At 37.9% G+C, this 14352-nt stretch overlaps 1 protein-coding gene across 1 annotated transcript in view; it reads left to right on the forward strand.

The window, feature by feature from the left end:
* DNAH6 (dynein axonemal heavy chain 6) overlaps window positions 1-14352 on the forward strand; it is a 227482-nt gene that overhangs the window by 92546 nt on the left and 120584 nt on the right. Inside the window, exons 32-37 of the mRNA XM_059188231.1 lie at window positions 225-373; window positions 2061-2168; window positions 4992-5547; window positions 6357-6479; window positions 10876-11058; window positions 11596-11739. Coding sequence (XP_059044214.1) covers window positions 225-373; window positions 2061-2168; window positions 4992-5547; window positions 6357-6479; window positions 10876-11058; window positions 11596-11739 — 1263 coding nt within the window. The remainder of the gene's footprint in view (window positions 1-224; window positions 374-2060; window positions 2169-4991; window positions 5548-6356; window positions 6480-10875; window positions 11059-11595; window positions 11740-14352) is intronic.

Genomic DNA, 14352 nt, shown 5'->3' on the forward strand with positions numbered 1-14352 from the left:
GGAAACAGAATCACTGCTTAAGCATCCCTGTGTAATATCCCACCTTTCACCTTGTTGTAATACAGAAAACCCTTTTCCTTTCAATCTTCATACTTCTTTGTTAAATGATATAACAACTCAGAGAGGTATAATGCCTAACATAGATTTTGCATACATTGGTATTATGCTTATATATCACTGTCAATACAATATAAGAAGCATTGCATTGTACTTTCCCCTTCCAGGTAATTCTATATTCGGAAGGATTTGAATCAAGTAAAATATTAGCAAGAAAAATGACACAGATGTATAAGCTTTGCAGTGAACAGCTCTCTCAGCAGGATCACTACGACTTTGGCATGAGAGCGGTGAAGTCTGTACTGGTCATGGCCGGGTAAGAAGCCAAAGGGGTCAAGAGTGAAATTCTAAACCAGCTAAGTAAAGCAAATGGCTAATTCACCACACCTCTTGAAGCAAGATAGAAGGTGACTCGAAAATGTGAGCTCCACTGCCATCATTTTACCTTGACACTCCCAGGCCACAGCCAAACGGGGCCACTCTCCTCATGGGTAGTCCCAGTTGACCCTACACTGAACCAGAGTCTCTCAACCAGGCTTTAGCTAGCTTTCATTTCCCCTGAGCTCACTACATACATTGAGGGTTGTTTTTTGTTTTTTGTTTTTAATTTTATTTTTTCAGTGTTCCCAGATTCATTGTGTATGCACCATACCCAGTGCTCCATGCAATAGTGTCCTTAATACCCACCACCAGGCTCACCCAGTCCCTCACCCCCTCCCCTCTAAAACTCTCAGTTTGTCTCTCAGAGACCACAGTCTCTCATGGTTTGTCTCCCCCTCCAATTCTCCCAATTCGCTTTTCCTTTTCTTCTCCTAATGTCCTCCATGTTATTCCTTATGCTCCACAAGTAAGTGAAACCATATGATAATTGACTTTCTCTGCTTGACTTATTTCACTTGTGTTTTAGCTACAAAAGCCTTTACCACCGTGAGATAGGATGACTAGACTTAAAAGGCACCATTTGTTATGCACATATAGTAAGTTAAGTCATACCACCTGAGAAAGCCTGAATCCTTGAGAGAAACTTTAGTTTCCTCATTGTGCCCTCAGTCCAGGCTTCTGTCCTAGGCTCCTGTCCTAGGCTCTGCCTCTGCCTTTCCGGTATGGTCCAACCCTAGCTGCTTTGTAGTTTCTAGTAAACCAGCTTTCTAGTTTTCTTCTTTTTAAGCCCCAACTTCTCCCTTTATAACCTCTTGAAACCTCTACCTCTGAGGGGTTCTTCATCCAGAGTCTCTGAGGGAATCTACCTTCTTTCTAGTCCTTCTTTTTAGGCCATAACTTACTGGCTTGGGCTCCACGCATCCAGGGCCCCTTCTCCAGGCCCCTGGACTCTGCACAAATCTCCCTGCCCTACTCTGTTCTTTCTTTCAACCTCCCAGATACAGCATTTTCCCCTTTTATAGGATTGCCATGTAAAGACCAGGGACACTGAGGGATTCAGATTTACTTGCTCTTCAGGAACACAACCACAGGCCAGCGGGCAGGACCGACATAGGAGCAGTCATCTAGGACACATTGCATAGGGACTGCCATAACAGGGTCATGCCCAGGGTTTGCTGATGAGGGCCACAGAGGAACTTTCTGGAGGAGAGAGTAACCGGGCTGGGTTTTGAAGGAGAATTAAGAGATGTCAAAAGAGCAAAGCAGGACTTTCTGGGCTGAGAGAAAAGAAAGTCACAGCGATGTGAATCATTATGGTTTATTTGGGAAGCTGTAAATTCAGGTTGAATAATTCAGCTGTAAAGTCTGGATTGATGCAGGGAGGTTGAAAAAATACCTTTGTCATTCTCAAAGCCTGTAGCCAGTGTGTGATCTGTCCTGTGATCTGATGGAGATGGACAGTGGACATGTAAGGAAAAATGATTCTCTCCTTTAGCAGGAATCCACAGGGGGTGCCTTCCACAACTTTTTGCAAGTAGACTCCCTAACCTACAGGTTTGGAAAATCATGTTCAGAAGTACTGGGTTCTTGCAACATCATTTGAATCATCCCTTTCAATTTAGGTCTTTAAAAAGGGAGAATCCAGACCTAAGTGAAGATGTGGTATTGATAAGAGCTTTACGAGACTCCAACTTGCCAAAATTCCTAACAGATGATGCTGTTCTGTTCAGGTGAGTTTCTAGATGTTACAGAATAAGGCATAACTGCTGGGTAGAAGTAAAGGATAGTCTTCTCTTCAGTTATATCTGTCTCTAACAAGATAATAACATCCTCATCTTTCCTGGAGATACTTATTACAGTTTTTAAAACACTAGTTTAACAAACGGGGTTACTGGGGGTTGGGGAGTAGGGAGAGGGTGGCTGGGTAATGGACATTGGGGAGGGTATGTGCAATGGTGAGTGCTGTGAAATGTTTAAGCCTGACGATTCACAGACCTGTATCCCTGGGCTAACTAATACATTATATATTAATAAAAATAATTAATTAAAAATACCACCACTACCAACAATATAATTACCTAAAACAGAAAAAAAAATACTAGTTTAAAATAAAGATCTTAAAGCTTAAGCACCAATCATGTCTTTTTTCACAGTATTGTTCATTAAGCTGTGTGTTCTACGAATTAGCATTTGGTTACAAGTTCCTGATCTAAGAGAAATTCCTGACCCCAAAAAACCAGGTTTGGGGCTTAATATAAATGTGAGGGCTTTTATCTATTTCTACTTTTACTATTAAGTTTTATGTTTATCCAAGTCATCTATGTATGTAGTTGTAAAAAGTATAATAAATTAATCTCATGAGAAACAGTAGCTCCGTGCCCTTCACCAACTCCCACTTCCTAAAGGTAATCATTTTTCAATTTTTATTTGTTTTGATATTTCCCTCCATAGTTTTAAGTACTGTATTTATGAAATTTCTTGATTTTTCAGTTTTAGATATGCTGTATAGGGTAAACGGGAGATGGGGGTATGCACGTAGACTTTCCCCCTCCCCCTGCAATTATTGCCATCTAACTGGAGCTAAATGTCCAGGGTTCCCATAATTTATTACAGCTGTATAAATAGTATCCACAGCTGAGCTACATTTCCCTTGTTTTTATTATCCTTTCCCTACATCTGTTAATTTTATTTTGTTAAAATAAATAGTTTTTATTTTTTAATTCTGTACCTACTTTCTTACAAATTTATCAGTAATTTATTTCCAAATTCTCTCAGGGTATGTATAAATCTCCTTTTAAAAAAAAAATCTTCAATTATATAAAACATTCTACTCAATTTGTCTCCTTCGAGCCCTCTGTCCTCCTGCTCTAATCTGCAGTGCTTGCCCATTATCCTGGTGCACATTTTTCATCCTGGGATGTCCATTTATGACTATGCTAGAGTTCCCTTTGCTCTTGTCCTCTGGCATATCTTCTGATTTGCTTTTGTCCTCTGTCAGACCCTCTGAGTAGACACATGTATACTCTCTTTTGGAAGAACACAATGATGAAAATTCCTATACATTTATCTTTATACACCTGTGATACCTCTATAAATGAGATTCTAGTAAATTTCCTAGGTTTTATCGAGTATGGATATTTTTAATTCAGATAGATTCTATTAGGATATTGTCCAAAGATACTTACATTTATATAAATGATTTTATGATAATACCTATTTCCTTTTGAATGTTTTAGAGAGTGACTGGAAGTCATACACTATTTTAGTATGCATTTCTTTAATTATTAGTGCCATTAAGCATTATTTCTTGGGTTCATTAGTCATTTATATTTATTATTTTTAGAGCATATTTCTATTGTGCTCTTTTTTCTTATTGATTTGTAGGAAATCATAAACTTTATCTGGTATAAAAATTGGAAATACTTTTCTAAAGCCTTTTATCTCACACACGTTTGTGGTTTTTTGCTTGTTTGTTTTTATTTTTTCACTTTATCAACTTTTTAAATAATAGTTGTAGATTTCTTGTCTTCATTAGAAAGAGCTTCTTGGATAGGCTAGATGGGTGATAAGTATTTAAAAAGGCAATTGTTTTGATGAGTACTGGTGTTGTACATAAGTGATGAATCACTGAATTCTACTCCAGAAACCCATATTGCACTGTATGTTAACTAAAATTTATTTTCAGAAGATTTTTATTTATTTTAGAGAGAGAGAGAACATGAGCATGGGGAGGGGCAGAGGGAGAAGCAGACTCCCCACTGAGTAGGGAGACCTGATGTGGGGCTCAATCCCAGGACTCTGGGATCATAACCTGAGCTGAACGTAGACACTTAACCAGCTGAGCCACCCAGACACCCCTAATTAGCTAAAATTTAAATCTAATTTTTTTAAATAAATAAAATAAAAAGAGAGACCTTCGTAACCACAGTGTTGCAAAAATATGTTATATTTTCATCTAGTATTTTTGTCATTTTATACAGAAGTCTTTATTATATCTCAAATGTATTTGTATATATAGTGTGAGGTGGGGATTTAGCTTCTTTTTTTACCCATAGAAACATCCCATATTGTCTGTTTCTCACAAAACAGTTAATTTTTCCTTTATTCCTTTTTTAAAACCTACTATTAGTTTCTATTTCTATTTCCATCTTATTTTTCTGAATATCCATATAGTAATAAGCATGCATTAATGCTTTTGGAAAAAATTGGGATATAAATATAATTTTTAAAATAAATTGATAAATTCATCACTTTCTGTATATTTGATACTATGCCATGTACTGTGGACAATACAAACAACATAAGAGATATTCCTTACCTCAAAAACCTCCCAATATACTTAAGACCATTGATCTACTGTACAAGAAACAAAAAAAATCATACACAATTCAGAGAAATGTTAGATTCTGGTATAACACACAGGACAGATTAGTACTGCGCATGTTCAGAAGAAAAGATTAAGTGGAAAGTAAGACTCATTGTAATCAATGGTTGTAATAAATATTGGGAAATATCAATGATCAATGATTTTATTTTTGTTTTTGTTTTTTCAGTGGAATCATATCTGATCTTTTTCCTGGAGTCCAAATTCCAGAACATGATTATGGTATATTGCAGTCAACAATTATAGATGTCATGAATAGACAGAATCTTCAGCCTGAGGCATGTATGGTTAAAAAAGTGATACAGTTCTATGAAACTATGCTGGTAAGACATGGTGTGATGTTAGTTGGGCCAACAGGAGGTGGCAAGACCACAGTTTACAAAATACTAGCAGAAACTTTAGGAAATTTGCGAAAACTTGGTATAGACAATCCCTTTTACCAACCAGTTAAAACATATGTTCTTAACCCTAAATCAATTACAATGGGTGAATTATATGGCGAAGTTAATAATGTAACCTTGGAGTGGAAAGATGGTCTGATGGCACTAAGTGTCCGAGCAGCTGTGAATGACACTTCAGAAGACCATAAATGGATCATCAGTGATGGGCCCGTGGATGCTCTTTGGATTGAAAATATGAATACAGTGTTGGACGATAACAAGATGCTTTGTCTGGCTAACAGTGAGAGGATCAAACTCACACCTCAAATCCACATGCTTTTTGAGGTAAATACATATGTCTTACTGGGGTGTGAAATCATTCATTAGATTGGCATGCTATCATCAATTTTTTTTCTTGCTGCTAAATCATTTACTATCTGTAAGGCCTACCATGCTGTTTTGTTTACATACTAAATTGTTTACATCCTTATCAAATTGTCCTTTCATAGTAGAGTATGCATCCTGAGAACCAAAGACTCTCAAATATTCCTGTTACTCTATAAACAGGAAATACAATAAATTCTATCTTCCTCAGCACTTGTTTCCTTTCTTTTAGAGATAGTTAATAAATATATTGATGATGTTACATGATTTGAAATGCCTTCCAAGTTTAAAAAAATTCTATTTAAAAAAAATTTTTTTAATTAAAATACGTTATATTTACTATGAATAAATTACCTCTCTGTGGTATGAATATTTGGTGAAGGGATTGGAAAAGGATTGTGGACCTAATTGTGTGGTATTCTGGAAGATACCACCCTGCCGTACCCATTCATCAAACATGGACTGAATGCCTACCGTGTGCTAGGTGTTCAGCTAGGTATCAGATATAAGAATGAAAAAGTGAAGAAGACAAAAATGAAGAGGATAATGCCAAATCCTCTTAAGGCATTATCCTCTTAAGGGTATTTTTTTTTTTTTTCACCTTATGCCTCACTTACCTTTCTTTCTCCATTGTTAATTACTTAAGGCTGTCTGTCTCCCTTTCCTACAAAGCCTTTCAGTGTTGTTTAAACATGTGATCCATTAGCATTGAAGGTGAAGAATTAGGAAGTAGTATTAGCTATTTTTTGTTCAACTTCCTTCAATTGCAGGTGCAAGATCTAAGGGTTGCCTCTCCTGCAACAGTCAGTCGATGTGGAATGGTGTTTGTGGATCCTGAAGAACTGAAATGGATGCCTTATGTTAAAACATGGATGAAGAGTATTTCTAAAAAAGTAAGTACAGCCAGATACACCACAACATATCCATCTGTCAGGATGGAGGCCCTCGCATGCCCAAACTGCAGTAAGTTAAGAGACCTCATTGTGCTTCACAGAGGGAAATTCCAATACTGAACTTATTGCTTGTCCCTAAGAATTCTTGAGAACCTCCAGAAATGTTTATATCCTCCCCAGATCTGTCCTCATTATCTGTTACCTCAGCCTGCCCCGCTGCCTCGCCGCTGATTCCTGGCCACTCTGCCTGACTTCTCCCCAGATTGGTTCCTCTGCCTGCAAGCACAAATGCTCCCTTAAGTCCCCCAAACACAGCTAGAACAGGCTGGGCCATTAACAAAGACTTTGCAGAGGGCTTGGGATAATGAGAAGGAATCACAATGAAAAAAGAGCCTTTTAATCCAGGCACTGTCATTGTTTTTAGATTGTAAGAGCCATTAACATCTCTGAGAGAAAAGAAAATGAGTTTCCCTCCCACCCAATCTTATGTTTCTGACCCAAGATGTCTTCTAATCTCAGAGGAGACATTCCAAATTATTATATGGGACTACTCAGTTCTGTATCACCTTCTGTACCCTTTCCATTCTAAAATAGGAGTTCTCTTTGCCTTAACTTAACAAGGGATCTTTTGAAGTGTTGTGCCCCCATCCCAGCCCCCATTCCAGAGGGCCATCTTCTTTCTGCCTCTCCCCCGGCAAAGATGAAACAGAAAACTATTGTTTTTTTCATTGTTAGGCATCAACATTGGAACAATAATATGTTCTAGTTTCAGAGCACATTATTAAGGAAAATAAGCCTCAGAATTGAGAACTCATTATAACTATAAGATTTTAAACCTTCGCAAATTTGCTTTACTTTTAAATCAATAGGCTATATTATTTACGGCACTTTTAGGTTTATAGAAAAGTTTAATAGAAAGTACGGAGTGCTATCATATACTCCTTCCCCTCCAAACATAGTTTTTCCTACTAACTGTTGGGTCCCCAATGTTGGGTCCCCCAATAATGGGTCCGTGATTAAAGGAGTGAGACTGATATAAAGCAAAGGTCAAGCAAAGCTTTATTTTGCGCCAAGCATCAAGAAGCAAACAGACCGTCAGACAGACCGGTCAGGGCCACCCCTTACAGAGAGGACGACCCTTATCTGTTCACAGACTAGCTTTTATAGAGCAAAGGCCATGTGGTTGGGCCTGGCCATGCACAGGTGGCTAATGAAGTTGTAACACACAGAGAAAGCTGCACAGTCATGCTAGGTGACCAGTTGAATTACAATTTACCCTAGTAGACATTTGAACCAGCCTATCACCTTGGTCAAAATTGGCGCCCAAAAGGTGCCCAAAGGGCGGGACCGATACTCCTTGGTAGCTAGAAGACAGTATGCACTTCCACTGACTCAATACCTCCACCTGGCCTGACTCACCCTTGTATTTGGACTTTGTTACCTGCGACTGGTTTCCAGGACTTGTTTTTAAGTAAGTTCCCCTGGGGGGGGGGGGGCAGAATCAATTTAAGTTTTACTGCATAAACAACAAAATGGCAGTTCAACCAGGGTGGGGCCACTCTGGCTACATAGGCCCTTACACTAACATCCCCCATTTATGGCATATTTATTAAAAGTGATTTGTTAAAATTGACGAAACATTATTGACACATTACTATTAACTAAAGAGCATAGTTTACGTTAGGGTTCACTCTCTGTGTTGTACAATTCTGTGGTTATGACAAATGTGTAATGTGTCCACCCTTACAGTATTATACATAATAGTTTCACTGACTTAAAATCTGTGCTACTCATCCATCCATACCCCCTCCCAACCCTTGGCAACCACTGATCTTTTTACTGTCTCTATAGTTTTGTCTTTTCCAAATGTCAAGTAATTGGAATCATACAGTATGTAGCTTTTCAAATTGGCTTCTTTCACTTAATAATACATTTTTAAATTTCCTTCATGTCTTTCTTTGGCTTGATATCTCATTTCTTTCTGGTTTTGAATAATATTCCATTGTATGGATTTACCGAGTTTATCCATTCACCCGATGAAGGATATTTGATTGCTTCCAGCTTTTGTCAATTATGAAGAAAGCTCCTATAAACATCTGTGAGCAGGTTTTTGTGTAGACTTAAGTTTTCCGTTCATTTAGGTAAAATATCTAGGAGTGTGATTGCTGGATCATATGGTAAAAAGAATTTTTTTTTAAGACTTTGTTTATTTGTCAGAGTGAGAGAGGGAGAGAGAGCACGCACACAAGCAGGGGGAGGAGCAGGGGGAGGAGCAGGGGGAGCTGCAGAGGCAGAGAGAGAAGCAGTCTCCCCACTGAGCACAGAGCCCTGGTGCGGGACTCAATCCCACAACCCTGGGATCATGCCCTGAACTTAATTTAAGGCAGACGCTTAACCGACTGAGCCACCCAGCTGTCTCCATATGGTAAAATTTTATTTAGCTTTCTAAGAAACTGCCTGTTTGTCTTCTGAAGTGCTGTACCATTCTGCATTCCCACCAGCGATGAATGAGAAATCTTGCTATACATCCTCACCAGCATTTGGTGATGTTGGTGTTTTAGCTTTTCGCCATTCGAATACGTATGTCTCATTGTTTTAATGTGCATTTCTCTAATGTGTGATCATGAGTGTCTTTTTACATGCTTATTTGCCATCTGTTTATCTCCTTTGGTGAGGTGCCTGCTCAGTCTTGCTCCTTTTTTATTGGGCTATTTACTCTTTTTGAGCTTTATAAGTTCTCTGCAATTTTTTGGATACAAGTTCTTTGTCAGGTGAAAATTTTCTCCCAGCCAGGCTTTTCATTCTCTTAACAATCTTTCACTGATCACAAGGTTTTTGTTGTTGTTGTTGTTGTTGTTTTAAGATTTTATTTATTCATTTGTCAGAGAGAGTGAGCATAGGCAGACAGAATGGCAGGCAGAGGCAGAGGGAGAAGCAGGCTCCCTGCTGAGCAGGGAGCCCGATGTGGGACTCGATCCCAGGACGCTGGGATTATGACCTGAGCCGAAGGCAGCCGCTTAACCAACTGAGCCACCCAGGCGTCCCCAAACACAAGTTTTTAATTTTAACAAAGTCCAACTTACCAGATTTTCTTTCATGGATTGAGCTTTTGGCATTATATCTGAAACCCATTTCTCAACTTAAGGTCAGCTAGTTCTTTATCTGTTATCTTCTAGAAGTTTTATAGTTTTGCTTTTCACATTTATGTCTGTGATCCACTTTTGAGTTAACTTTTGTGAAAGGTGTAATATCAGTGTCTACATTCATGTTTATTTATATATGGATGTCCAGTTGTTCCAACACCATTTACTGAAAACACCATCCTGGCATGCCTGGGTGACTCAATTGGTTAAGCGTTGCCTTCAGCTCAGGTCATGATCCCAGGGTCCTGGGATCCGGCCCCATTCGGGACTCCCTGCTCAGCAGAGAGCCTGCTTCTCCTTCTCCCTCCGCCTGCCGCTCTGCCTCTCTATCTCTCCATCAAATAAATAAATAAAAGTCTTTAAAAAGGAAGGAAAGAAGGAAGGAAACATCATCCCTTCTTCAGTGGATTCCTTTTGTTCTTGTGTGGTAGATGGTTAACTACATTTGTATGGGTCTGTCTCTGGGTTCTCTATTCTGTTCCATTTATCTATGTGTCTGTTGTTTTGCCATTATCACACTGTCTTGATTACTGTAGCTTTTTAGTAATTCTTAAAGTCAGATATCGTCAGTCTTCCAACTTTGTTCTTCAACAATGTGCTATTTTGTGTATTTCAACTATCTATATAAACTTTATAATCGGTTTGCTGATATACACAAAATTACCTGCTGTGTTGTGATTCAGACTACAGTGAATCTATAGATCAAGTTAGGAAGTGTTGACATCTTAACAATATTGGATCTCCCCATCCATACACATTGAATATCTTTCTGTTTACTTCGGTCATCTCTATCTTCTTTCATCAGAGTCTTGTAGTTTTCCTTACTTTGCCCTTGTACGTATTTTGTTGGATTTATACCTAAGTATTTAATTTTTGTGCTAATATAAATGGTATTATATTTTCCATATCAAATTCTAATTATTCATTGCAAGTATATAGGAATTGACTCTATATCTTGACCTTGAATCCTGTAACATTGCTGTAAGTGCTTATTAGTTCCAGGTCAAGTCTTTGGCATTTTCACAATATAGGACATTGTCTACTACAACTACCCAGAATCTCCTCATATGTCTCTTCCAAATCACATACTTTTAAAAATTTCAATTTGTTTCATATCTTGTGATGTTTTTATCCTTTAATCTAAAAGTCACAGAATATATTGTAATACACAGATTTAAACTAACTCATTTCTAAATTTAATTACATATTTCATCTGGTCTTACTGAAATATTATTTGTTTGTATGATTTTCAGCTGAATGAGGAAACCCAAGAGTATATACTGAATCTTTTCCAACGTTATGTTGATGATGGTTTACATTTTATCAATAAAAAATGTAGCCAAGCAATCCCACAAGTGGACATCAGCAAAGTTACTACACTCTGTTGCTTATTGGAGTCTTTGATACTTGGGAAGGATGGAGTTAATTTGACGATGGTATGAAAGGTTTTTCTCCCTGCTATAAAGCTAGGAAAATGAGATTGTTGTATAGGTGCTTTGCAAATAGATAACTAAATTTTCTATAAAATGATCATTTGATTTTCAAGATAATTTTTTTAAGGAGTAATGATTGTAAATAGATTCATAGAATCTCAAAATTGGAAGGAATGTCAGAGAACCTATAGTTTACTCTTGTACTCAATGTACAATTCCTATAGTCTGCAACACATTCCCAGTATGTTTCTCTCTAGCAGCTGCTTAAATACCTTCATGCAGGTGTAAACAAAGTGATAATAGTCCACTGAAAGACAACCTTGAGCTTTTTTCTACATATCCCTTGCCATTCATTATCTTGTACTAGTATAAAACATTGCTCTGTGGACTACTGGGTCAACTCTAAGAAACATATACTATGCCCTTTTTAAAATGCACGTATCTCAACAAAAGAAAACAATCTTCAGGCTTTGCAATTTAAGGATTCTTGTTATATTAACAAAAAAAATACTAAAACTCTTTTTCTCTTTGCTTTTTCAGGAACAAACAAAACTGAATACAATGCTATGTCAGACTTTCGTATTCTGTTATTTATGGTCTTTAGGAGGTAATCTAACTGAAAACTACTGGGATTCTTTCGATACGTTTATTAGAACACAATTCGATGATAATCCTGATGCCAGGGTAAGAACCAAATAATTTCATTTTAACATAATAATTCTGAGGGGCACCTGGGTGGCTTGGTGGGTTAAACCTCTGCCTTCAGCTCAGGTCATGATCTCAGGGTCCTGGGATGGAGCCCCACATCGGGCTCTCTGCTCAGCAAGGAGCCTGCTTCCCCCACCCCCACCCCACCTGCCTCTCTGCCTACTTGTGATCTGTCTCTCTCTGTTAAATAAATCAATAAAATATAAACAAACAAACAAAAATAATAATTCTGAATCATTAAAATTAAATTTCAAGACTAAAACTTTGAAAGACTTAGTTCTACAACAAATAAAAATCCTTCACTAAAAGAATTTATTAAATTATCCACTTTTTTAAACCACAGAGAGCACTTACTATATTAAAATTTTTCATAATCCTCCTCCAGCCATACAAAGAAAGTAAGGTATAAAAGAATATTAAAACTCCCTACCATAGGGGCACCTGGGTGGCTCAGTGGGTTAAGCTTCTGCCTTTGGCTCAGGTCATGATCCCAGGATCCTGGAATTGAGCCCTGCATTGGGCTCTCTGCTCAGCAGGGAGCCTGCTTCCCCCTCTCTCTCTGCCTGCCTCTCTGCCTACTTGTGATCTCTTTCTCTCTGTCAAATAAATAAAAAAATTTTTAAAAACCTTCCTACCATAAACAAATATTGAATTCTAGCTAGTACATTTCTTTTTCACAGTGCTATGGTTTGACAATTCAGAATTTACTTTCTATACATTCTAAGATTGAGCAAATGAATAAATATGTTGAGGATAATGTCAGCCAGGTTTCTCACTGTTAGAAAAAGGATTTACAAATGTGGAAGGGGAGATATTAGAAGGCACCTGTGTTCTTGCATTGGAATTGGAAGTCTTGGTTCTCATAGATCAAAAAATGTATATACATATATGGAAATTAATACATATATTCATACATATATTAATTCCCTAGTTCTGTGTGCTGATAGGAACTAGAAGAAGACAACTCAGGAGCAATGAACATACCTAGTATGCTCATTTCTAAATACCGTTCTCCATGAAAGGGAACCAAAGCTCTGTAATGACATAGCTGGAGTAAGACAGGGGAAAGTACAAAATGAGCCTAGAACATCTTCTTATGGCAGGTTGCAAAGAAGTGCTCCAAGAATGATCACATATCTCAAAGGAACACAGGAGCCAGTTTGAGGGACTCCCATTGACCAAATCTAGACAGATTTGAGCATCAAAATAAATAATAATAGTATGGGATTACAAGACTTTGCATGAAATAAAAATCTATGAGTTGATATTCAGAACAAAAATATACCTGAATAAATAAATAAATGGGGCAGAAGGAAGAGCTCTTTCTCTTCTTTTTAATATTATTTATATATTTATAGATATATTTATTTATAGTAACATATAATGTATTATTTGTTTCAGGGGTACAGGTCTGTGATTCGTCAGTTTTACACAATTCACAGCACTCATCATAGCATATACCCTCCCCAGTGTCCATCACCCAGCTACCCTATCCCTCCTCCTCACCCCCCAGCAACCCTCAGTTTGTTTCCTGAGATTAAGAGTCTCTTATGGTTTGTCTCACAGAAGAATACCATTTAATCTACATAGAAGAAATGATGGAGTTAGAAAGTCATTACTTTGCAGCCATCATAGTAATAATTGATTTAGGCAAGAATTATCAATGGATGCTAAAAATTGTGGGTGAAGGCTAGATGACAGACAATATTTACTTAGTTTCAAAGTATCTCCTACAAATTATTGATTAATTGCAGAGAGAGAAATAGTATTGTTAGAGTAAAGAAACCTTGCAGACACTACTTTAAGAAATCAATTTTTTTTTTAAGATTTTTATTTTATTTTACTTGACAGAGATCACAAGTAGGCAGAGAGGCAGGCAGGTAGAGAGAGGAGGAAGCAGGCTCCCTGCTGAGCAGAGAGCCCGATGTGGGACTCGATCCCAGGACCCTGGGATCATGACCTGAGCCGAAGGCAGAGGCTTAAACCACTGAGCCACCCAGGCGCCCCTAAGAAATCAATTTAACATCATCCACATTAGGACAGACCTGTGCCTCCTGATACAGAGTGCTGAGAAGCACACAACCTCACTTGTGAAGTATTCTTTTCAAACATGCATGCCCTGAATTTAATTATGGGAATAACCCTGGAATACCCAAGTTGAGGAGCATTCTATAAAATAAGCTGGCCTATATTCTCCAAAATGTCTGTCATGGGAAACAGAGAAAGCTGAGGAACTTTTCCAAATGAAGAGGCTTAAGAAGTATAACTGAATACAATGGACTATCCTATGTTGGATCTAAGACTGGGGGAAATATAGTTGTAAGTGGCATTATTAAAAATACTGGCAAGGGCGCCTGGGTGGCTCAGTGGGTTAAGCCGCTGCCTTCGGCTCAGGTCATGATCTCAGGGTCCTGGGATTGAGTCCCGCATCGGGCTCTCTGCTCAGCAGGGAGCCTGTTTTCCTCTCTCTCTCTCTCTCTCTGCCTGCCTCTCCATCTACTTGTGATTTCTCTCTGTCAAATAAATAAATAAAATCTTTAAAAAAAAAATACTGGCAATATTTGGATTTGGAATGTAAATTAGGTAATA

The sequence above is a fragment of the Mustela lutreola genome, chromosome 9 (genome assembly GCF_030435805.1).
Source record: "Mustela lutreola isolate mMusLut2 chromosome 9, mMusLut2.pri, whole genome shotgun sequence".
Taxonomy (NCBI): domain Eukaryota; kingdom Metazoa; phylum Chordata; class Mammalia; order Carnivora; family Mustelidae; genus Mustela; species Mustela lutreola.